Source organism: Mustela lutreola, chromosome 11 (assembly GCF_030435805.1).
Source record: "Mustela lutreola isolate mMusLut2 chromosome 11, mMusLut2.pri, whole genome shotgun sequence".
Lineage (NCBI taxonomy): Eukaryota > Metazoa > Chordata > Mammalia > Carnivora > Mustelidae > Mustela > Mustela lutreola.
Genome location: NC_081300.1, coordinates 57,529,181 through 57,554,709, shown reverse-complemented (window position 1 = coordinate 57,554,709; position 25,529 = coordinate 57,529,181). Strand labels below are relative to the sequence as shown.

General features: G+C 43.9%; 1 protein-coding gene and 1 long non-coding RNA gene across 2 annotated transcripts; one reads left to right on the top strand and one right to left on the bottom strand.

Moving 5' to 3' along the window:
• Positions 1–391: 391 nt before the first annotated feature.
• On the bottom strand, positions 392–25,529 carry RAB12 (RAB12, member RAS oncogene family). Its single transcript, XM_059139251.1, has 6 exons — positions 24,989–25,529; positions 11,326–11,386; positions 4,434–4,572; positions 3,342–3,431; positions 2,606–2,710; positions 392–1,607 (listed from the first exon to the last, which is right to left on the bottom strand). Exons 1-6 carry the CDS (start codon positions 25,512–25,514, stop codon positions 1,494–1,496), a joined length of 1,035 nt encoding a protein of 344 aa, XP_058995234.1. The 5' UTR covers positions 25,515–25,529; the 3' UTR covers positions 392–1,493.
• Positions 3,376–16,290, top strand: LOC131811109 (uncharacterized). The gene is made up of 3 exons (XR_009345814.1): positions 3,376–3,464; positions 9,607–9,752; positions 15,906–16,290. It is a non-coding gene; the product is annotated as an uncharacterized LOC131811109 (long non-coding RNA).

Sequence of the window (25,529 nt, the reverse complement as noted above, 5' to 3'; positions counted from 1 at the left end):
GGTTCGTCCATGTTGTGGTGTGGGGTGAGAATTTCCTTTAAGGTTGAACAATATTCTGTTCCATGTAGAGATCACTTAGGTTTACCCACTGATCTGTTGATGACATGTGGTGTGTTTCCCCCTTCTGGCTATTGTGAATAATGCTATGAACACTGTTCTATAAGTCTGAGTTTGGGTCCCTGCCTTCTATTTTTATTTTGGTATGTACCTAGAGGTGGAATTTCTGGGTCATAGTTCTTCTATGTTTAACCTTTTAAGAAGCAGTCTGGCTGTTTTCCATAGTGGAGGATGCTGTATTCTTCTCATCTAAAATGCTCAAAGGATGTGAAGTTTTGGAAAATACTGTCAGATGTATAGTTTGTAATTACACAAAGGAATGTGGCCACTCAACTGTCATTCATAAATACAAAATTTTATTTGCACTTCATTAGTGTAGAAAGACCACAATGCTTTTCATATCACAACACTCAAGACACGCCAAGTTATTCAAATACATAATTACTTATTTACTTTGACTAAACAAAACAGTGCAGTTTAATAAAAGATATACCAAAGATAGAGTTCACAAATTCATTATCAGACCAAAAAAAAAAAAAAAAAAAAAAGAACACAGTCTAGGCTTAATAGGAATAAGCTTCACCATAAAGGGGAGAAGTTTTATCATTACAAAGGTATAGAATGTTTAGGTAAATACATGTATGTTCTTTGATATAGTAAAATGTATCTCTTTAAAATTCCTTTAAACAGGATTTGTTTAGCACAGCAGCGTTGTTTTAAAATCTTCTATAGTTTCAAAAACACTTCTTTCTTTATTGAATCTTTGTAGTTCTTAAAAGCACAGGGTATGTCCATTAGGAAACCATAAGAGATTCTGCGGCCTCAGGACCAAGTCAAACCCCTACTCTCTAACTAGTAGTACTCTACCATAACATAACATTAATAAATACCCTTCAAAGACGGCTATGAATGGAGCTTTGCTTTGTGGCAGAAATACTCCCATACTTCAGAGATGCTACAGCTGGGGTAAATGTCTTGTAGATAAAGAAAAAGCACTTATGATAGCTTTATTTTTTTCCCAAAAAGTCATTAGTTTTACAAATTTTCTTTAAAACAGTAAGCAAAGCACCACTTTCTTTCTTCTTATCAGAATATCTTCTGTCCTCATAATATAATTAATGAGGACAATTATATTATTTATTTCAAGAAACATTATACCTTTCATTTCTCCCATTCTTCATATTAGAAGTACTATGTTTCCCAGTGTATGTCCACTAGATGCTGGGATAATGAATGAAATATAATAATTTGGAGGGAAATATGTAATTTATAACCCAAACTTACCCAGGATTGCATATTTGCATATTTACAAGTTAGTGTATAGCTGTGACTTGGATTACAAAGTGCGAAAAGAAATTGTCAAAATGATTGTAGTGCAGAATAGAACATTCTCCCCTTTCCAGGAATCATTTCCACTTTGTCTCCAAAGTAGGAAATCAACAGCATCGAACATGTGGTCTCGGTGGAGGCAGTTCTGGTGGGATCTCAGGTTCTGGTTGTAACGAGAGGATGCTATTGGACAACTCATTCCTTAAAATATCCAGAGGCATCTTAAGGATAAAGAAAAAAGACAAATACATTTAACCCTGCAATGTATCTGGAAGTTCTGCAGATGACACGATTCTATATGAGCAAAGTATTTCTACTAAAGGTTTATAATCATCATCATTTAATTAGATGTTCAGGTATGAAGCCAAACAATGAGGACCAGGTTCAGGGTGTTCTCTGCCACACACAAATACTGGCCAGTCTCAATCATACTCTATGTTCAAGGAAAGGAAACCAGATGGATTTCTCTCAACAACATGTATTTTCACAGAACATAGTAATAATGGAAATTTAATGCATTAATTCAGGGGAAAAAAATGGTTCTGCATTCTTAGGGGTTATTACCATCACTAAGGGAGAAATAACTTCTCTTAGCAATTATATAAACAATCGTTTTATTAGAAGCTACTGAATTGTTTGAATTAGCAGATTATATGTAGTAATAACATAAACTAAGTTCTTATAAAAAAATCTCTGAATTTAAGCCTACAGATGCTTGAAGAAACTGTTCAGCAAAGCTGTCCAGCAATTTTCCTGCAGCTTAGTGTCACAGAAAGGCCTAGGCAAGGGAACTGGGCCACGCCGGGAGCACAGCATGGAGGGCGAGGTAGGTAGGACCCAGGGGCTCCCTCCTGAGACACCTGCACGCTCCAAGAGGTCCCCACTGCCTGTGTCTTAATTTTTGTGGGAAAATGGGAAAAGAACAAAAGGAAATGTTAAATAAACATGGCACACTGTTATACTTGCTCCAGTCACTTCACCAAACCATCTTCAGGGCTCAGCACACCTACGGGATGCCAACACTGGACTCGGTGGGGCCCCCCACGGACATGGCGGCTGCCACAACTGGAGGCCTCCAGCCAAGGCAACCACCTCACCTGGTTCTTCACCTCTGAGTAAGTTCCCTGTCTCCCTTTCTAAGTCAAACATTCTCAACCGAGACATTGTAAAGGGAACAACAGGTCTCACACGAGATAGCTACCTGGTATCATTATTTTACCTTTTTCAGAATGTCATCAACAAGCTTCAGAAATATCTCGTCCACATTGAAGTTGTCCTTGGCACTTGCCTCACAGAACCGCATTCCGGTGATCTGCTGTGCGAACTAAGAACACAGGGTCATGATTTCTTTTGGGGGGGGGGGTGCCACACAATGGAGTAGGTGGCCAGGGGGCCTGTAACCGGGGCAACCAAAGCGTGGGCTCCTGCTTGAAGGGAGGGATGGGCCAGGTCTGCCGAGCCCCATCTAGGTTCCAACAGAGTTCGCGTGTGCGACACCCCCGAGGTGGGTAAGTAGGCACATGGGGCAAACCCCGCCAGGGTGAGTGAGGAACGATGTGGAACAAAATCCCTGAGGTGACGTGGGGACATTCAAGTTCCAGAGCGGTGATGTACCTGACATTTACAATGGGAATATCACTGGTTCTCCACGGAAGGATACAATACCCCAGGGCAAATCATGAAAGCAATTTTACGGCTTAAAAAACGTTTCTCTGTAGGAGATGGTGGGTTAGAGAACAATGCCACATATACTGATGTGGACACTCCGCTCTCCCCCCGCTCCATTTTGAAACAATTTTTAAAACTTCCTGCTCCTTTACGTCCAAACAAAGGAGATGGACGTGATTGTATAATTATTTCATCATTAAAAAAAAAACTCCTTAAAAAAGTCTCCCAATGGCAGACGGCACAGCAGTGTGGACGGCGACGTCCCCTCTACTCCCCATTCCTCTCACCTTTTCACCTTGCTGCCTGGTGATTTCTCGGTCAGTTTCACAGTCCAACTTATTTCCAACTAAGAGAAGTTCTGCATCTTCTGAAGCATACTGTGGAGTTTTAGAAGAAGCTGCATTTCAAAGGTGGGCACTGTCGTATCCTGACAGGTAACGTACACCACTCTGCTGATTGCTATCATTGTGTTCATCCACACCCCACATCCCACCCCACCCCCCATCCCGCCCCCCATCCTGCCCCCCACCCCGTCCCTGGCAGGACTGACGCAGGCGGGGTCTGACACAGTCCACAGGGGGCTCAGGGCTTTGGAGCGTAATGCAGTAACAGGTATTCTGAGCTTCTGACCAGTAATTTCTAAGGATCTATCCTAAGCAAATGATTTACATCGCAGGCAAAGCCCTATACTTACAATGACCATCAACTGAAGAAAGTCCAACAAAATAGATGGAGAATGAAATAAGTTAAGGTACATAAAAAGAATGCAGCCATTAAAAAAAAAACAAAACAACAACACCCAAATAAATCATGCATACTTTGGAAGAAATTTCAAAGACACAGGAAAGCTGGCACGACAGAACATTCAGTGAACTAAGCAGGCTTTAAAACCACATGGAATATGGATTCAGTTTGATTTTTCAGAACAGCAAAAGTATACATTTTTTAATTTACTTCTGTGCTTGATTTTCCAAATTTTCTATCGTGACAAGGTATCATTAATCTTACATTCAGGAAAAAAGTTAAGCTACATTTCTAAGTTAAAAAAATAAAATAAAATAAAGCCCCTGAATGGTGTGACCTTGGCCGAGTCACTCAAGGTCTTGGTCTCCGTCTCTGTGTGGAGTACGGGAACAGAACAGCGCCCATCTAGTGAGGCTGCTGCGACACAAGCATGGGAAGTACTCGAGAGTACTCGAGAAACAAGAGCACTTGTTCACAAAAAGGCAAAAAGCAAAAGTATAATAGGGGGCAGAGCGTTATATTTCAACCTCAGCAGATCCACAAACTGAGCACCTCACGGGGCCTTGAGGCTTGAGGCCATGGCTTTTCGGTCTATGGGATTAATACAGGTTCTCACAGGAAAACGCAACACCTACCTTATCAATCATCTTCATCCATTTTGGCAAATCATCAAAAGTCTCCTTCTTCGTGATATCATATACTAGTATGATCCCCTTGGCACTTCTGTAATAAGCTGAGGTAATGCTGTTGAATCTCTCCTGACCTGCTGTGTCCCTATGAAACAGCAGCAAGTCAGCTCCCACACAGTGACCAGAGGGAGCAGCTCCACCTTCCAACACGGATGCCCCACCCCCTGCATGCTGCTTCTAGTCCTGTCCATCCATAAGCATCAGTATTAGTGGGGGGTAGGGGGTGAGAGGTAGTTTTTCTGAGTTAGTTACATTCAGACAAAGACAGTCCCAATTTCTCTCAAACCAAGATTTTGAAAATAAGAAAACAATGTAAAATGATGGAAAGTGTAACCCCATACAAACTTTTTTTTTTTTTTTTTTTTTTTTTTTTAATAAACTCATCTCTGTGTTCCACGTGGGACTTGAACGCACAACCCTGAGATCAAGAGTCACATGTTCTACCAATGGAGCCAGCCAGGTGCCATCCCCCCACCCCCAACTCTCGCTTAACCAACATCAATGGTTATATCTGACTTTGTTGAGAAGATGACCAAGAGTTGCTCGCTAAGGAAAAGTACTAAAAAATCAGTCTTGTTACTGTCTTAATCCTTCTAAGATAAAAAAGGGGTCAAAGGGGGCAGGGAATAGGTTTTCAAATATGGTAAAGTTCATTATTGTCTGACTGCTACTTTAAAAGCCAGAAGTTGTATTTATTCTCCAGGCTGAAGTCGATCATTTCAACATGAAGAATGATGTAAACTCATGAACAGTGTATAGCAGCTGGCTGAGACATTATTTTCTCCATCTAATAAGCCAAGAAACTGCTGAAAACCATCATGTATTTATGAATGAGCTCAACGGAGCAGGACTTCTGATCTGGAGACAAATTTCTCTAAAGATAATGTAATTTAGCTCTTCCCAAAGACCCTGAACTCACAGCACACTCCCGGGGGCGCATATGAGACCGGTGGGTCCTGCAGTAACACTACTGGGGGCCAAGGCACTGAAAATAGGCTTCTTCACTGCAAGGCCATTCAAGGTCTCCCAAATTGACAGTGTGTGGGTTTCCGAGAGGTAGAACGCGCAGCTTTTCCCAGATGCATCTGATCAAACACTACTTCCCTTGAGCTGCGCTTTGTGGGACTGTTTCCCTAACGTACCCTTCCCTTTGGCAACTGTGTTGTAATTTACAGCTTTATTCACACTGGTCTTGCCCCCAAATTAATTCACATTAGTGATGGCATTGTTATGCCAAAGACACAAAAAAGCTTGTTGGCAAATTCATTTTCACATAAAGCAAAGCCATTTGCTTTGTTCCAGAGGATATAAGAATCCCCAGTTGCCTCTGACCGGAAGGTCCAAGAGGGCCAAGGCTGGTCTGTTTCTGTCCACCAGGGTCTGGCAGGGTGCCTGGCCCGTAGCAGGCTGTCAGTAAGCAGGTGCTGAATGAAGTTTACATGTTCAAAATGGGGGAGCTGATGCCACTTTAAGACAAAATAACTTAAAATGCCCCAAACCTGGAAAACTGAATAGGATGGATGGGGACTGAATTCTTCAAGATTCCTAAAAAACCTTAAAAGACCACACTAATGGGCACTGCACCTTCAAGGTTAGTAAGAAGGAACTGATTCAGGTACCATTTCATTTACACAAGGAATCAATGATTAAAATTATTTCTGGAATCCTAGGGAGACAAGGGTATAATATACATATTTTAGGGGTGCTTGGGTGGCCCAGTCATTAAGCGTCTACCTTCGGCTCTGGTCATGATCCCAGGGTCCTGGAATCAAGCCCTGAATCAGGCTCCCTGCTTAGAGGGAAGACTGCTTCTCCCTCTCCTACTCCCCCTGCTTGTGTTTCCTTTCTTGTTGTGTCTCTATTGAATAAATAAATGAAATCTTAAAAAAAAAAAAACAAAAACCAACACTTTTATTTAGAAGGGGATGGGGCAGAGGGAGAGGGCAACAGGGAATCTTAAGCACGCTCCATGTCCAGTGTGAAGCTCGACGCTGGGCTCGATGCCAGAACCCTGAGATCATGATCTGAGCTAAAATCAAGAGTTGGATGCTTAAGTGACTGAGCCACCCAGGCACCCCCTATAATTAATACTTTTGAATCAATAAGGAATTAAATCTTTGAGAGCATGGTTTCCCAGTCTATCACAAGTTATGGTTTGATCAAATTAGGATCTGATCAAATATTTTTAATACTTTAAAAAAATATGCTGTGCTGTTTGGATACTGTTAAGAAACAGTATCTCATTTCTTTAAAAAGTCAAAAAAACTATACCTTTTTCTACTTTAAAATTTTTGGTTAGCATAGTACTTTAACAATTTAATAGAATAAACCTTTATTCTAAGCAACTTTAATCTGGCTGTTTAGTGCAACTCAACTGACATGAATTTCTGCACACATTCAAAGAATCAGAATCTAGACACTGGGGGCTCAAAAACAGTGAAATTAGAGGTAATGGGTTTTTGTTGTTGTTGTTCTTAAAAGATTTTATTTATTTATTTGACAGAGAGAGATCACAAATAAGCAGAGAGATAGGCAGAGAGAGAGGGGGAAGCAGGCTCCTTGCTGAGCAGAGCCCGATGTTGGGATCAATTCTAGGACCCTGAGATCACAACTGGAGCTGAAAGCAGAGGCTTAATCCACTGAGCCACCCAGGTGCCCTGAAGTAATGGTTTTTTAATTTAACCATTTTTTTAAAAAAAATTTTATTTGACACAGAGAGAGAGCCCAAGTAGGCAGAACAGCAGGCAGGGGAGAGGAAGAAGCAGGTTCCTCACTGAGCAAGGAATCCAGTGCGGAACTTGATCCCAGGACCCTGAATCCGAGCTGAAGGTAGCCGCTTAACCAAGTGAGCCACCCAGGTGCCCCTAATTTTAAATGCTTTTATTTATTGTGGTAAGATGACCTGACATGAAACCTACTCTCCTTTAACTCCTTTATTTGTGTGTAAAATATTGTTATGTATAGGCATGAAGTTGTACAGCAGATTTCTAGAATAAAAAATAAATAATAAAAAAGCCAACAGCTGAATGATAGGGAGAATAAAGGGCATTTCTCATAAAGTTAAAAACACCTGTCGCCTGGGTGAGGCAGTCAGGAATCTCAGAAACATTAAGAAATTAGCGATCTTTGTTGGTTTTCATTCAGACACAGAGAAGAGGGCAAACCTCAAAATGCAAAATCAGAGGCAATCATTCTAACACAAATAACTGAGCCAGTAAGTACAGTTTACAAAAACCCCAAAGAGGAACCGTTAATCAATTTGCCACTCCCATTTAAGGTCATTCCTTAAATTCCGTCCACTTGTTTCCAGCTCTGAATGCTTGAGGTAGAAAAGCATCTTCCTTTGAGAGACTGTCCTCTATTTCCAAAATATGTGGGTCATTTCATGCAAATTTTTGTCTTCTATTCCTCTGAAGCTCTTCTGCTTAACTTATTTCCCCTACTAAATTATCTGCTATCACATACGGTCAAAGAGCAGGGAAATGAAATGCAGACACAGCTCAGCAAGTACTGATTACAGATCTCCTATGCGCCAGTACCACTGAAGTCGCAAGCACCCGAGTTCCTACTTCTCAAAAATTAGCTGCTAAGACCCCAATGCAGTGATCATACTTCTGTCTTTCTGTGAAGATGCAGAATCCTAGTATTTCCTCTTTATCTCCATAAACCCGAGTTTTCACTGTCGTGATAGAGGATTTCTCGAGATTTGCAGTGTACTAATGTCAGCTAAATTGTCATCTGCTGCTGTTGGAATATGCGGTGATTATTTCTCTCTCTGCTTTTTGGTGCAAACTGAAGAACTCCTGCAATTCTATTTCCCCAGTTTTGTAATAAGAGAATGCTTTGAAAACTTAGAGATTCTTACTTGTATTTAATACATCCACTTATAGACGTAATTATTAATTTGCAGGGCAGAAATCAATTTCTGCACACGAAATGTCCTCACTTCTTTCAAGCAGAGAACGAAAAGCAAGCCTTGATGTCGACATAAGAAAGCTGGCTAAAACCAAAGTCCCCCACAGGGAAGACTGAGGCGTGCTGTACAGGTCGGTGGGGCCCTTATATGATGCATGTTAATTCCCGGTGTTTAATCTTCAGGATGGCATCTGAATGTCAATTCATGAAGCAGTCTTCTAGCTGACACACACTGTTTTAGCTACACTTACACAAAAAAGCACTTTTAAGCACAGAGATGAGAAAACAGTCTTTTTTTCTGGCCACAGATAATCAAGGGACTGAAAAATATGGCAATGATATAAAATGTCACGTAAAAGTGTGACAATGCCATCTGGAGCTTTCGGTATCTTAAACTTTTAGGAACCTCTGGTTAGTATTTCCTCAGCTCGGCTATATCCAGAAAACATCAAGAAAAAAAAAATGCATTTCTTCTAATCAGATCTCTGTGAAAACCAACTGGGAATGTCCATGGACTATCATCCTAGAAAATCAGAGCACAGCTATTCTTAGCAGAGCAAGGCTACTGAGGCTCTTTGAAGAGCCCTCCTGGCCCCTCCTGGGTCATCAACTGCGACAGCAAAGTGGTGACATCGGGCTTGCAACAAAGCAGACTATGACAGCAACGGTGCGAGCGCGGCTTCTCTGAAATGAGTCCTGTGTTCCTTTAAGCAGTGAGCCTCAACCCCCACACTTGCATTCTATCTACTCCGTTAACAATAATGAAGGAAATGTTTAAACCTTTACACAAAATGCTTCAGATGACAACAATCTGGCTTTGAGTTTTGTGTGATTGACAAGTGGCGGGCATTTTGTGGATGTGTTATTCACTGCTGAAAACCCCTTTAGGAAAACGTATGTCCTCCTCCTTCACTGAATCACTGGAATGTTCCTGGTGGAAAACGTGTAATCAACCTTTCCTTCTTTCTTTTCTTTTGATTTTATTTATTTGCAAGAGAGAGAGACAGAGTGAGAGAGCATGAGAAGGGAGGTCAGAGGGAGAAGCAGACTCCCTGTGGAGCTGGGAGCCTGATGTGTGACTCGATCCCAGGACTCCAGGATCATGACCTGAGCTGAACGCAGTCGCTTAACCAACTCAGGTTGCCCCAGGTGCCCCATAATCAACTTTTCAATACAGTCACTAAATCTCGATTTCTTTCCTCAGTTGTATTCTTCAGTAGAGTCAAGGAGAAGCAGAGCAGTTACGCCGGGGAATGCATTTACTTCCCAGAGAAATAATGATTTTCGGAGTGTCCTGTGCCTTTCCTAGAACTGTCCCAGCATGCTTTTCCCCACAGGTGGGAGTCACAGGTGAGGCCCTCCTAGAGATATTCAGAGGCACTGTCCCGAGATTCCAGAAGGAGCCAATGTCATGGGCACAGACAGTCTTTGTGGGCTGAATTCCAGGGAGCCACAGGACATTTGAACATACTTTTTATAGGTCAGATTACTACTGCCTGAGATGAAAACTGAAGTATGAATTCAGTAATTAAGGTACATCTGCTTAGCCAGGCCATGATGTCATCACCTAGACACTGCCGTCACTCATGAAACAAGCTCCACAGATGGCCTAATATTAGCTCCATCACCCTCTGTTCAGTAATGCCCTTCAGATAGGATCTCACCCACAGGTGCTAGGCAGAGATGAACCACCGGAGTGGTCTTTACCTGAGAGAGCTTACAATCAGAAACAACAGCTCATGGGGAAGATACTTTGTTGTCCCTTCCAGAGCTTAAAAATTGGGCAGCAGATTTTCCAAAAAAAGGGCTACTAAAGTAAGAAATACCCATTTGTTTGGTCATTAAGTATTTAGGCAAGAGTGTTAATGTTTCATAGCCAAACCAAAGCCCAAACCCCCAAACCCCCACACTCCCACACCCAAACAGTCCTTATGGTGGGTCACACAGCGGCAGGAGACCAAACAAAGACATTACCTCAGACCCCTCTGGTGGGCAGCAGTGCCCACCCAGGGGCGCGGGCGGAGAATGAAGGCATGGCATTAACATTCAAGCGTTAGGTGACCGATGATGCCACAGATGAGGAGCAAGGAACGCAGATGAAAGCAAACACACACATGGTGGACAAACATTCAGAGCTGAGGTGGACCTGCAGAGGAGTTAGTAGGCTGAGTACACGGCAGCATATGTGACCAACACAAGGGCATCCCGGAGCCCCTCGGCGGCGCCACGCTGAAAGCCAGCATCAGAGGGGCTCTGCGGCCCGCGGGTGGGCTTCTAGGGCCGCCTGTGGGCTGCTGGGTGCCCACAGCCAGTTCCTAGTGCCCCGCAGGTCCCCTACGGCGACCTTAGCTGCTCACCCGTGACACTGTGAGAAGGGGCTTCTCTTGGGGGCTCTGGATGCATTCCCAGTTGGCACAGGCGGGGCTCATGTCACGCGGTATGAGCCACGCGGCCAGCAGGAGCATGCGTGTCCCACCGCGGTGCTCACACGGCGCCACCCCGGGCAGCCCCCGAACCGTCTATGGGTGGTCCGCTTTGAAACCGCACAGATTGGGTCCACAACGGGCTGCAATTTTTTTTTTGCATACTATCAAACAAAATCACTTAAAAAATGTGAAGACAATCATTGGGGCAATCACCTTGGGGATGACAAATTGGCTATGAATACAAATGATTGGGAAAGAGGCACTGAGTCCCCAGTTAGCTATTATTAAGGTAACATTCTTTTTTCACCATTCCCCAGGTGCAAATGAAGGATGAAATAAGTAGTCTTTTCTAAATTTTCTCACTGTTCATTTTATTTAAAGATGAGCAAGAGAGGAAAAGTAGGAGAGGCAAGCCAGCTTGGACAGTTAATTTTATTAGACAGGCGTACAGACTGTGAACACACATGGTAGTTACTGGGGGTGGATCCCCCACTTACCAGATCTGTAATCTGATTTTCTTTCCTCTTAGCTCTACAGTTTTGATTTTAAAGTCAACACCTGCAAATAAAACAAATGACAGTGAAGCAAAAGATAAAGATCAATTTTCCATAAAAAAGAATCCTATTTGTACCTTTTGTATCGTTATCAGTAAAACAAAAAACCTGTCACTAAATCCTAAAAGGAAAACAGAAGTCCACCAATGCGTGTGGCGCCGAGTCTACGCTTCCACAGGCAACTGAACAATCAACCTACGCCATGTTTTACCAAGAACTACCTATGTAGCATTTGTTAAACGTAGTATGATTTATCACTACTACAAGTTCAGCATAAAAGCCACTAAAAAATGCATTTGGTAATTACATTAACAATTGAATGGTTTAAAAAGAATGATACACTGGGGGAAATTCTTACAAGAAATGGAGGGAACAACCTTAATTTCAAACAGTCTCAGCCTGAATTTAGAAATTATCTTACCAAATTCTGTAGCATTCACAACAAATTTAGTTAATATATAAACAGGACTTCTTTATTACATTGTCAACAGCTACAATAGGAATTATTTTTAAAAGACTTACTTATACAGGCTAACATACCCAATTTTAATTTTTATTCACAGGTGAGGACCTCAGATTTTAACACTGAACAAAACATCATGTATCACTCACTGTCCTTTTCTAATTAAGCTCTTATAGCTTCAGGTAACTTTTTAAACCAAATTTTCATTTGTATATGTTACCTGATACAGGTCTCAATTATAGAAAACTTGTAGATTTATTTTTTTTAATTTTTAATTTTTTAAAAAAGATTTTTATTTATTTGACAAACAGAGATCACAAGTAGGCGGAGAGGCAGGCAGATAGAGGGGGAAGCAGGTTCCCTACCGAGCAGAGAGCTCCAATGTGGGGCTTGATCCCAGGACCCTGGGATCATGACCTGAGCCAAAGGCAGAGGCTTTAACTCACTGAGCCACCCAGGCGCCCTGAAAACTTGTAGATTTCAAAACAATGTTTTTTTTACACCATTTTCTCAACTAACAAAAACAAACCAAAGGGATGCCAATGGAATCTGAGAGTCAGAAACACTCCCTCCAGGAACCACTTCCTGCCTGTTTCTTGAGATCCAGGGTCGCTGTGCTGCCAGGCCTCTTAACGGGCAGGGGCCCGCCGCTGCCAGTGAGGGCTCAGCAGCCACCCAGTGGGTGAGGACCCCCTCCTGGGCTCTCCATCTCAGGGATCTGTTGCAGCACTGCAAAGTCAGATGATGTTCTTGAGGTGAAGCGAAAGACATGTGACTGACTTTTATAATTAGTAACACACTGCAGATACCATTGCAATACAGAAAGACATGTTTACAACCCGGGGTTGGGGAGGGCAGCTCTCGGTCTGTACAATGAAGAGAAATGGCAGGAATATAAACTGTCACAAGAGAACAGAGCTAGGGAAAATGTTTTAATTCTGAATCTCTTAGACCAGCCATCATTTCAAATGCCACGGAGTGAAAGCTGGTTAGTTCCATCTCACTTTCAGTTCTAGAACCGATTTGCTCTTCAAACTCAAACGACACTCGAAACCAGCCTTGAAACAGGAAGCGTGTTTGTGGACTACCAGTATCCTCAGAGTTCCTGAATGACTCAACCATAGGGAAGAACGTCACTAAAGTGATATTCTTCTGCAAGGCACAAGAAACAGCCTGGAGATATTTGTTACGTTCTGATTTTAAACACACACACACACACACACACACACACACACACACAGTTACGTTCTGATTTTAAATACACACACACACACACACACACACATACACACACAGCTTAAGGACAAAACAGCCACTCCTGCTATCAGCTACAGTGAAGGCCTCATAGTGTTACTCTGTGATAGCAAACTACAAATCAAATTCATATTTTTGTCATGACCACTATTTTATTTTATTTTGTTTCCAGATACCTTGTGGGTTTTTGGGTTTGTTTCGTTTTTTTAAGTTTCAGCTAAGGGGGCTGTAACTTCCGTAAAACTTGTTACAGAGGCTGCTACTTTGTTAAAAGAATTGGCAGATGATTCCTCTTTGGTGAGCTCTGCTTCAGGTCAGTTGAAAGAAGCCCTCAAGACAGCCAGCACCAGTAATTTTTGTTTTGATTAGGCTGTTTCCTCTCAAGAATCACTCTCAGCCTGAATATGTCAGACACTCTTTTTCAACCTACTTGAAAAACTTAGGCAATTTTTACGAACAATCCTTTGTAACCACAAAGTCTAATGAATAAAGGTAAAAGCTAAGGCTGTCAGTGTTCAGAATCAGGAAATAAGCGGTAATGTTATCACCATGTGGCAGTAAGTACATTACTAATTTAATAGGAAAACAAAACGAATATGAATCGACAGTGAACAGGATTAAGAATCTGCTGAGCCAAATTGAAGACTGTCTAGTTTCAGTGAGATTAATGACAACTTCACAAAAAAACCCAGAAAAATAGCCCTTGGCTAAATCTAAAACCCCATAAAAGAAAAGAGCCCATTAAAAGAACACACTCTCTCTCGAATGCCATATCCTTTACCACATTTAACCACCATTCAGTAGCCTGTAACAACTGGAAACTTACTCCAGCTTATGGCTTTTAACAACTAAATGTTTCTTAAAACCATCTTACATGAAGAAAAAAAATCTCAGAGTTGCCTATTTTAAGATTTGCATGTCAGAGAAGTTATAATAATCCTTCATAGAAGGTAGTAAGTCTTCCACAGCCTCAAATATTCAGCGGATTCATTTCAGGAACGGTCAGCACAGAGCTGGCCCGAGGAGCTGCTAGGACCGATGTTTAGGAACAGGCAAGGGGCAAAAAGAGTGGCATCTCCATCTGTGGCCCTTGTTGAAAACCCTGTTTCCTACAGGTAGCCCGATGACCAGGGAAAGCCATCAGCCCTACCATCAATTGATGGGGACAGTCCCTGCCCTCAAAGGGCTCAGTCATACTGACCTAAATTACCAGCCCATGCAGTTGGCAAAGAAGTGCCTTTCTTTGCTGTTCTCTCTTCTTAGAGCACCTCCTTGTCTGTCCAGAAACCTTTCTGGTCCCAGGTGATTCCCCATCTGAACCCTTCTGCTTGCCCCCAAGTCCCAAGTGTGCACTCTGTTCTTGGACCTGAACTGTCCTATCCCTTCTTTGTTGTGTTGTGCCTCCCCAAGGATACAGTCGTCTCTGACTCCCTGCAGTCTAGGATACAACCTGGTACACACAACAGCAACTCCATCAATCTGATCAATGAAATCTGATCGATGAAAGCCACTCCTTCTTCTCTACCAAACATTGGACACATAAGGAGAAATGCTGACTCTTCTTGGAAAGCTTAAGGAAATTCAGGACTGATCAGTACAAACAAAACAATACAATAAAACTCACAAAAAACACCTTAGTAAGAAGGAAAGACAGATGTCCTGAGGGTCTGGTGACACATAAAGTCACCTAGAAACAAGAGTGTTTCATTTCTCCTACAATTCCAATTGTTGATGGTAAGTCCTTAAAGGACGGGGCAGTCCTAATAAGCTCATACTCTCTCCCTCCATGCCCTCACCACAGGGGATTATTATGGTAATCGTTGATTCAGTCACTTATATGGGAAGTGGTCCAATAAGTGAATTATTCTAGCAACAGGAGATACCTTTAAGCTTACTAATGCTATAAAAGTCTTTGTAAAAATATTTTCATCAGAAAGGACACAATTCACAGAGCTATAATTCCTGTATCAATGGGCACAGATGGTTCTATCTGAGTCACCATGTCTTCTTGATCTTACTTTTCTTCAGCAACAATGATAGTGGACATCTGTCAGACCCTCTGTGCTGACACGGGATCCTGTGGCGCCCCAATGAAGTGGGCATTATTATCCTCATTTAACAGAGGGAGACACCAGTGTGGAGAGAGGTCAAGGTGCTTTGCTTTAAGGTCATCTCACATGCTAGCTGAGTGGCAGGATCTAGATTCAAATTTATAACACTGCCCACAATGAAAACCTGTTATAATGAATGTCATACGCATGCATAAAAAGGGAAGGTGTGAAATGTTCTGTAAATGACCCAGAACCACCCTAACTGAGCTGTAAAAGAACAAAGCTTAACTTTGCACTTGGCCTTTGTATTTGTCTTTCATAAACCTTAGCAATAGCATAAAGAATTGGCATATTTACTGCTGATAAGATTTCTAAGTTCCCCTTCAGGCAAAACATTTCTAAAACATTACCATAGTTCTCTCTGCCAGGCTATAAGAAGTTACAAAAAATGAAAATGGCAAAAATAAACAGAAGCCTCTTTCTTCACATTCCTTTCCAGCAAAAAGCTAAACACATAAAAGCAAAAATAACGCCAGGATCCACCTATGATGACAGCTGAATGGACTTCTCCCCTTTTACTTCTTTGCCCATCTCCCCCATAACCCCAAGATCTGAGTTTATTTTACTTAACTTTCAAGAGGTTGAAATATTTCATAGACTTTGAAATTAAATTTGTCTCCATTCAAACAGTGGTTATGATGTTACTGCCACTTTAAAATAACGGTCTTAAGTTTACACAGTGGCTTTTCTTCCAGGGATACAGATTTTATAAGGTGTCCTTCAATCTCGGACATGATATTTCTACTAAGGGAGAGGATTTCCAGCGTCTTCATGGAGTAGAGAGTGGGAAAATAAATTAAGAAAGGAGTCAAAGTCACACAGAGAGAGGTCAATTTAACATTGGAAAACAAGTCGCCAGCACGTGGGGCCAGTCTTCTGCCCAAATACCACCTACCAGAGGAGAGTACAACCTAAGTCCCCAGAGGAAAGCACCATGTAAAGAAAAAAAGGATTCAATGACGATCCAACGCAAGAGAAACCAAGTGCTACGACTGTAAAATACCCAGCAGAAGGTACTAGTATTAAAATGGAAAAATGATGGTATGACATTAGAAATGCTCACTGGGCCAAGGACATGAAGGCTCTATCCTATCAGTTAAGAGTTATCCTATCATTCCAAGTTGGAGGCGCCAGCCAGTTGTCTCCCTGTCCTTGACACACGCAGTGCAAAGAGGGAGCCGTGCACTTGACTGGACCAACAAAGGGGTACCACGAGGTGCATGAGTCAGGGATGATCTGAGGGGTTCGATGTCAAAGGAGAGGCAGGGAGGGAGGCAAGTATGTGCACCCACAGAGCCCGTGAGAACAGGTAAGCATTTTCACGAAGCATATACACGTAGGAAAGACCTTCACAGGAGGGAGTTTGTTCCCTTCCTAATACAAATATTAAGAACTCTTCTATGTTGTTTACTGCGCTTCGGTACTATTCTAAGGGTTTTATGTTCATTAATTCACTGCAGTATATCGTCTTAACAATTTTATGAGGCAGGTATTATTGTCCCCATTCTACAGATGAAGACACTGATGTCAGAGGGGCTAGCAGCAGCCCAGTCGCCAAGCAGGTAAGTATAAAGGGCACTGATCTGAACCTGGTGGATGGCTCCAAGCTACACTCCTCCCACCTCACTGTGCAGCCTCACAGACGGGACAGCTGGAAGGTATAAACGTATCTTTAGATTATATTAGTTTTGCATTGCTAGGAAAATATTTTTAAAAAGAAGAGTGAGGCTTGCTGGCTGCCTTGGACAACAGTTCCTGCACCAGCAAGGCTTCCTCTACTCCCGGTTACAGACAGACCCCTCTGAAAAGGCAAAGTTAACTCGCCTTTGGTCTTAAGAGGAACAGAATATAGAGGGAGGGGAGGAGAATCTGGGGAAAAAACCCCAAGCCCCAGAAGATCAACAGTGGACCAGTAATACTTTCGTCATATGCACAAAACATTAACTTACTCTGACTATTACTCAGATTAGGTCCATAAAAATGCAGACTGTCAAATGCATTTTGCACTTCACCTGGGTCATGTGTTTACATTTATTTCTTAAAGATCTGTTTATTTATTTTAGAGAGAGAGAGCATGTGTAGGAAGCAGGCAGCGGCAGAGGGAGAAGGAGAGAACCTTTAGCAGGCTCCATACAAAGCATGGAGCCCCACACGGGGCTCGATCCCAAAACCCTGAGATCATGACGGGAGCCAAAATCAAGAATCAGATGCTCAACCGACTGAGCCACCCAGATACCCCTACATTTTGATTTTCGCATTCACCTATATATTTCAGTATGTCTCTCTAAAGGATAAAGATTCATTTGTAGAGTGTTTCAGAGGTTTTGCATCTATGGCATAAATTAGGAGAAGGGAATATAACCGATCCTTATAATGGTCTCTTTCAGGCCAGGTACCCAAGATATTACACTCCCATTTATTCCTGTACCAGGAATAAGAAAAGCATGTAAGTCCTCCTTATTTCTTTCCAAGAATGAGGAAACGGAACTTAAGTCGCTCACTTAAAGACACACGACTGCTCGTGTGAGAGAGGGGCCTCCCACCCGGGACCCTGCGTCCACCTCTCAGACCCACTCCTTCCACTTATCACACTGAGGGGACTGGGGGCGGAGGGGCCTCTCTAGAAGGAGTAGTGGCCAAGGAGAAGGTGGAGAGGTTTTCTTTAGAAGTTGAAAATTCAAAGTGAAAGACGGTAGGTGTGATTGGTTAACAGTCACCCAGGCCCGAGGTTCTGGTGCAGGCTTCTGAGGACAAGAGAAGGCCTGGGCACACCCCTTCACCTGGGGCCTGGCTCAGTCTCAGGGGGTCCTGAATCCTAAAGGAAGGTGGGAAAATGAGAATTTTATTCATCAGCTACTTCTACCACAGGCCTGCCTGAGGTGGAGTTGTGGGCTATTGTTCAGTTTTGCAAACTAAGAAGACATTATTATGTAAGCCCCAGAAACCAAACAGAGGTGGCTGCCAGATTTTGGGTGGGGGGGTGGGGTAGGGAGGAGAGGGAGGAGAAGGTTTTCCATGGAATATAGTGTTCTGTTGAGCTGGTGCTGTGTTTTCTGGTTTTAACGGATAAGGAGTTTCTGAAAAACATAATCACATTCAATCAAGGGCACTATTTTTTAGATCTGTAGTTTTGGTTTTTCAAATGTCAAAGCTGTACAATCAAAGGACAAAAGGAGAATAATCAATTTCTTCCTCTGTTCAAGTACGGCAACATAGCATTTTATCTCTTTCCCAACGTTTTATTGTGGCTGCTGCCACGACTCTGTCTCTTGCCCTTCTAAAAAGGACAAGCCGGGTAAGGAGGCACTAGCTTTGTGCCCTACAAAATGGCTAGCGGAGCGTTGTCTCACATAAATAAATACAAACAGCCTCTCTGCTAATACCTACTGACTGACTGCATTACACAAAGCTACATTTACTTTACACATTCCAACAAATGCTTAATTAGAACAATGTACCTGGCACTCAAGGCTGGAGAATACTTTGGACTTAACAGTTCTCAGAGGAGCCTACTCTGCCTTCTGAAGCCAGTTCTAAGATCTGCTAGCAGATGGCTCCCGGCCATTCTACGTGGCTGGAGGGAGAGAAGCAATCTTCAAGAATCTCGATCTCTAGCATGCATAATGAAACCTTTCTTCTTCCGTGTGGCACAGCGAGAGAAAGGCTGAATGCACTTAAGTCAGGCCTTTAAACAGATTTTTATTCAACTTCAACAACCAGAAGGCAACCAAATTTCCATACTTTCTTTGAAAGCGAACTATTCCACAAGAAGGGACACGCTCTCCGTTTGCACCCAGTTCATTAAATAAATCAAGCTAATGACAATGCATCTGCTGGTATAAAAACGAAACGTTAACCATCCGCATCTGTTCCTTTCACACTCACATCTCCCTGAGTCATCGTGTTACATCATTTTGGCAGGGCAGTGAGACAGCACTGAAGAGGCTCTCAGTCTTGGGCTCTTGGGGTGGGAATTCTGGACCATGCTCCCTAATTCTCTTTTAAGTGAAAACACTTAGGCAGATCAGCCATGGCATGGAAGACTGTGGAAGACTGCATAAGAGCAAACAGGAGCAAAATAAAATACACGATTTAGAATTTCAATCCAGTAGTAGATGCTCATTCTGGGTTTTCCGGCAAAAAAGTCTGATCTGTTTCCAGAATGAAGCACAAGCAGTCAGCTTCCCCTGACGGTGCTTTCACTGCTATGAGGTAAAGCTGACCAGACCCTCGTGGGCTGCATTTCACTCAGCGCGTCCCCTAACACTCGAGGCCAGAACCACAGAAAGCCATTTCCGCAGGGGCTTAGTGTTCACCTGTTTCCTGCTAAAATACTCTCCCCTACCTGTACCACCAAGTTTCCTGCCCATGAAGCAGGGTCCCCAGAGCACCTTCGGCTTAACTCTGGACTGACAGAAGCACCATTACCTACGAGCACTTACTCCTGGGGCCAGCCCGGTTGGCGGGGTGGCGGCGGGGGGTGGGGGTGGGTGGGGGGGGTAGGGTTGTGTCTACTGCACTGCTGCACAGCGAGGAAAACGCAAAGTGTTAAGGTCCTTGCAACTGAAGTCAGAGAACTTTTAATTCTGATAGTATGTCTCTCCTAATTATTTTTTTGTCTACTTTACCTTTTTTTCTTATTCCTTTATTTTTTGAAAAGTTGGTAACAGCAGAGTTTCAAAAATGTCTTTAGTTGCCAAAATAGAACAACTGGTAGCCCCAGGCTTCCACTGCCGGGGGGATACCTAACCGCCCGAGAAAATTGGAATTCTGGTCTAGACTGCCTTACTCCTACTTTCCCTCTATTCGTACATATAAAATTTTGGAAAATTTTAATAAATATGTAAAACGTTGAAGATGTTTGAATGTCTGAATAGTTAGGTAAGAAATCTAATTCTTAGGGCATATTTTAAAATCCAGAATGCAAGTGATGGGTGATGATAGCGGCATAGTTAAAGAAAGTTAATTTCAGTGATACCATAGGTCAACGATCTTGCCATCTTCCCAGGCCTGCAGGGGGACCAGATTCCATTAAGTCTTGAAGGACTCTGTGATGTCTGATTGTGAGTCACAGAATTTTCACAGAGCAAAGTAACTTTAAACCTTAGAGTAAGCTAAGGAACAAACAGAAAGAACTCACTTATAGTCCTGGTCCTGACCAGCTATGCCACAGAGGGTAAGGTGCTTACCTCTCTGAAACTTTGCTTCCTCATCTATAAAATGGGAATAAATTCCAGGATGGCTGTGAGGATCAGACAGTGTCCCTTTTGCTGGGATATAGTTAGTGCTCAATAAACAGTAACTACTGCGAATAGAATGTTATATTTTGTATGCAGAGACAAGGAAAGTACGTATCCAAAGTCACAAGCTAGTTAGTGACAGAGCCTTAAATCAAAAGCCCAGGCTCTTCATTCTTACTCCAGTGTTTTTTTTCTAGAATGCAATGCTGCTGGTGCAGGGGTGAAGGTGGATGCTACCTGGTAAAACTATTTTAATTCAAACAAAGTTAATAGCTAGCTTCCAACAAGTACTCAGAAATAAAACAAAGTCCAAGAAATACAAAATTTTAAAGGGCTTTCTTGCATGTCAGATAGTTGTAAATTTCTACAACAGAACCAATTTGTTTTCACTTCCTAAACTTCGAAACAGTGCTCCTGTATTTTTTTTTTTAAGTTTATTTATTTAAGTAATCTATACACCCAACGTGGGGCTCAAACTTAGGACCCTGAGAGCAAGAGTCACACAGCTGTCTTCCAACTGAGCCAGCCAGGCACGCCTGCCTTGTACTTTTTAAAGGACTTGTCAAATTATGCTAGTTATATCAGGCTAATTCAATTCTGTGGATACAAAATCCCACTTGAAAATAATACTCCACCTAGGCAATTTCCATTAAACAGGTCAATTACTAAATAGTCTTTCAAAAGTTTTTACTTAAATATCTTAAGTAAATATAGTCTTTTTAGCCTTTCATGGCCTGGCGGATTTTGTGTGTGTTTTAAACCAAATGAACTTCGGATTTGATAAACAATACAAACAAAAACAAAAAACAAAAACCAACATTTTACTCATTTTACAAATTAAGTTCTTTCTCTCAAATCCCTTGGGATTTCCACTACATTCTTTTACACAAAGTTCAAGTGAATCTGAGTCTCTGTAACCAGGCACTTATTGGAGCCACTCTCCTCTCTGAGCTAGATGAGGCCGTCACTTGAGTGACCCACGGGGTGGGTGGGTGGGCGCATGCTCAGAGACTTCCCGGCCATGGTGTGGGGCCCGGGGTCTCTTCCACACTCTGCTGTCACAAGCAGCACACGTCTGCAAGCCGGACAGGGAAAGTTCACTGAGGAAGAGAATCTTCCTCTACGTGGATCCAATCTTGCTACTCTTGGAAAACTGCCTCAGAAGGATGACTGGCCATGACCTAAATTGCTCAGCAGGGAGGCATTCAGGTGAGGCGACCACAGTTCACCACACCCAACACTACATTTAAATAGCATTCTTCTAAAGGAACTTGGGGAATGAATTCATCTTTACAGCAGGGAGACAACAAACCCTCTTCCTGCTGCCCGTATGAGAGGGGCTTGCACTGCGTTCCTCGAATCTTCTGCACACGTCTCCATCACCGCTCTTACCAACATGGGTCATCCTGTTCCCCACAGGCTCTGAGCCACTTCTGGAGACCACGTCCCCTTTAGCAGTGGAACTCCAGTCAGTAGCACAGTACCTCACGCCCAGTAGATGCTCCGTAAATGATCTGATTGCAAGAAGGAACAAACATCTCAGAGGCAGAGACTGAAGGGGGGGGCTAGCTGGCATTCTTGAAGTATCTTCGTACTCTGAATTAGACCAGAGGTTATCAACTTTCTCTGAACTTCCCACAATTAATCAACAGTTAGAGAGCCAAGAACTATAGGCTATGTTTGGAAGAAACAAAAATGAGCAAGACAAAAACCCAACCACATAAGGAACCCCACAATGGTAGCAGCGTGGGAGATATGTGAAATGTATATATTTATGTTTGCCAGGAGGAAAGAGAACCAAACTGCCTGGTGTCCTTGCCTCCTGTTTCTTCATCATTCCCAAATAAATATCCTATGCAATCTTGCCAAATTAAGTTTCACTGTCTCCATGCCAATGCTATATTCAGAGGCCTTTCCAGCTCCAGTTGCTATGGGATAAGGTCCATGCTCCTTAGCATGGCAGTCAAGGTCTTGAAGCCTTATTCCTAAAGTCTATTAATGAGTCTTTCCCAGAATGTGGCCGTGAGACTGTGATTTATACTAGGAAATATATTTGGCCTTTGTCCACATTCCAGTCAGAGCTCCTAGAACCCTTGGAATTTTCTAGGGAGCAAATTATAAAGATGTCTTTTGGTATGTTAATGAGGTGACTTGTGGAATGCCCCCCAGGTCACGAAAAGATGGGGGCTGGTCAGCAGAACCAACTAAGTGATTAGATGATCTGATTTTTTTTTTTTTTTAAAGATTTTATTTATTTATTTGACAGACAGATCACAAGTAGGCAGAGAGGCAGGCAGAGAGAGAGAGGAGGAAGCAGGCTCCTTGCTGAGCAGAGAGCCCGATGTGGGGCTCGATCCCAGGACCCTGGGATTATGACCTGAGCTGAAGGCAGAGGTTTTAACCCACTGCGCCACCCAGGCGCCCCAGAGGGCCTGAATTTTTGATCCCCGCTCCAAGGAGGGTAAAGGGGATGGAGACTGAGCCCAATCATGAATGGTTAGTGATTTAACCATGCCTATGTAATGAAGTCTCCATAAAACCCAAAAGTGCAGGTTCCGAGCTTGAGGGCTGGGAAACACATGGTATATGGGGAGAAAGTCATCCCCAGGGACCACCACAACACTTCCTGCATCACATCCTTTTACAATTACCTGGTCATCTACAAAGGAGAAGGTTTCTCTGGGTTCTGTGAGCTGCTCCAGCAAATTAATCAGACCTAAGGAGGTGGTTGTGGGAACCTCTGATATCTATGGCTGGTCCGTCAGAAGTACAAGTGAAAGCCTGTACTTGCAGTTGGCGGTGAAGGGGGCGGGGTGGTTTTGCACGACTGAGTGCTTAGCCTGCTCAGAAAACTCTTCTTCACCTCTTCTCTTTCCCACTCTAAAGCACATCTCCGCCCATCTCCTATCCACACCCCACCCCTTCAACCTCTCATTTATCCCCACCTATCAGTGCCTGGGCTGATTTCTCTTTACCACACAGTGCAGTCATATTATCCCTTATTTTTATATATTTTGAAGTATGCAGTCATCAAACACTGTTACTTCTACTAAACTGCCTTTACCTCTATTTACACCAGGTACTAAAATAACAATGTAAACCTCATTTGATCGTTCAGTAACTCCCTATCCTCTATATGGTCCAACTGGATATTTAAAACAGGTACAATAATGCTACTCAGTTTTATCACGGTCCCAGGAGTTATCATTTTAAAAACAAAGGGTACGGAGAGCCCAAGCATTTCCCAAATAGTCCATTCTAAAAAAGGACCAAGGAAAACACTTCTCAAAGGAGAAACAAAAAAGACAGTATGAAATTTGGGGGTTTTATTTTCCAATTAGACATTGAAAATGTTCTAATGTACGGTTCTGTTACATTTAAAAACCATTCTTCCCCAAATTGTACTGCCTTGGCTACCTCTGGTTACAAGGCCACGTATGTGGACAGGAACACGGAAGATATGTTTAATTCTGTACTTCAAATTTAATATTACACAATGTTTCTTGGACCTCCTTGCGGGAGATCCTTTGCTGCCTATCACTGAAGGTGACTGCCCTTTCTTTCTAAGTCTTAGCTCATCTATGTGGTTGCCCTAGGTTTGACAGCTTTAACGGGTTTTCCATAGGAAAAAACTATTACCCATACCAACCTGACGAACTTCCATACCAAGTCTCCTACATCTGACTTCATTAAACAACTTCCCCTCTGCAGTTTCCATTGCGGGTGAAATACTTTCTGACCTGGAGTTACCTCACGTATTTACTTCACTGCTGCACTTCACCCACTTAGGTGATTTTGGAAGACTCCTCCCCATTTCAGCAAGTCCCAGGGTTATTTGAGGTCACCGACAAGTACAGCTGAAGTCCCTGACCCGCATTGACAGTTAAAACGAGAAACTTGGTGTAATTCTAGTCTTAATATTCTCCACAGAGCCTCCGCAGGGAATTTCAAACTTCATTATGTCGGCGCATTGGAAAAGTGAGTTCAAAATTAGCAAATAAGCCCTGATTCTCACAAGGCGAGCCTAAGCACCGGGATTCGCTATAGATGACCCACTTTGGCCATTTCGCCAGGCGCAGAGCTTCAACTTCACTACGCTGCCCGCCTGCTTCCCACCTCGCAGCACCTTTTTTCTTGGGTGAGTAATGGAAGGGCCAAGAGTTTCCGTGGAGAGATTCTCACCCTGTCCCTGAAAACTGGTTCAAAAACCAGCTGGGATCAGGCCGTGGGAGGGGCGTGAGGGGTTTGCGTCGTGGGAGGATGCACGGCCCGGAGGCCCCAAGGACAAGTCTGCGTGGAGACTACCACGAAAATCTCGGTCTGGCTTTAGAACAGGATCGAGGGACTTCCATTTGGAGCCGCCCCTCCCCCTAAATTTCACCGAGGCCCATCCACCAAATACAAGGCCACCCAGCTGGAGGGGGAGAGGCTCACAGACGCAAAGAAAACGCGGCCGGTAGGGCGCTGGGCACCGCGGAAGGGCAGCGCTGGCGACGGAGGGGCCCAGCCGGGGTCCGGCCCAGCCCCGGCGCCCTTACCCACGGTGGACTTGCAGGCCTCGCAGAAGGTATCGTCGGTGAAGCGCTCCATCAGGCTGGTCTTGCCCACGCCGCGGGAGCCGATGATGATGACCTGCAGCTTGAAGTCGGCCGGCCTGGGGGGCTGCTTCCTCCGGCGAGCCTGACCGCCCGACAGCGCCGGGGAGCCCGCGCCCAGGCCGCCGCCGCCCCCGGCCCGCCTCTGCAGCGCGGCGCCCGGATCCATGCACGCATACGGCTCCCGCTCGGCCCGCCGCCCGCCGCCGCCCGCTCCCGGGCCCCGCGCCCCGGGCCCCGGCGCCCCCTCGGCCTCCGCCGCGCGCCGGGGGTCGGCCCCGGGCTGGGTGTCCGTCCGCTCGAGCGGCCCCGGCGGCCCGTGGGCTCCGCGCTGCAGCTGCGCCGCCGGCGGGCTCCCCGCGCCCGCGTCCACACCACCACCACCACCACCGCCGCCGCCGCCGCCGCCGCCGCTGCCGCCGGGAGAGGAGGAAGGGAAGCAGCTACTCCGCAGCAGCGGCAGCAGCATCCCGGACGAGGAGGG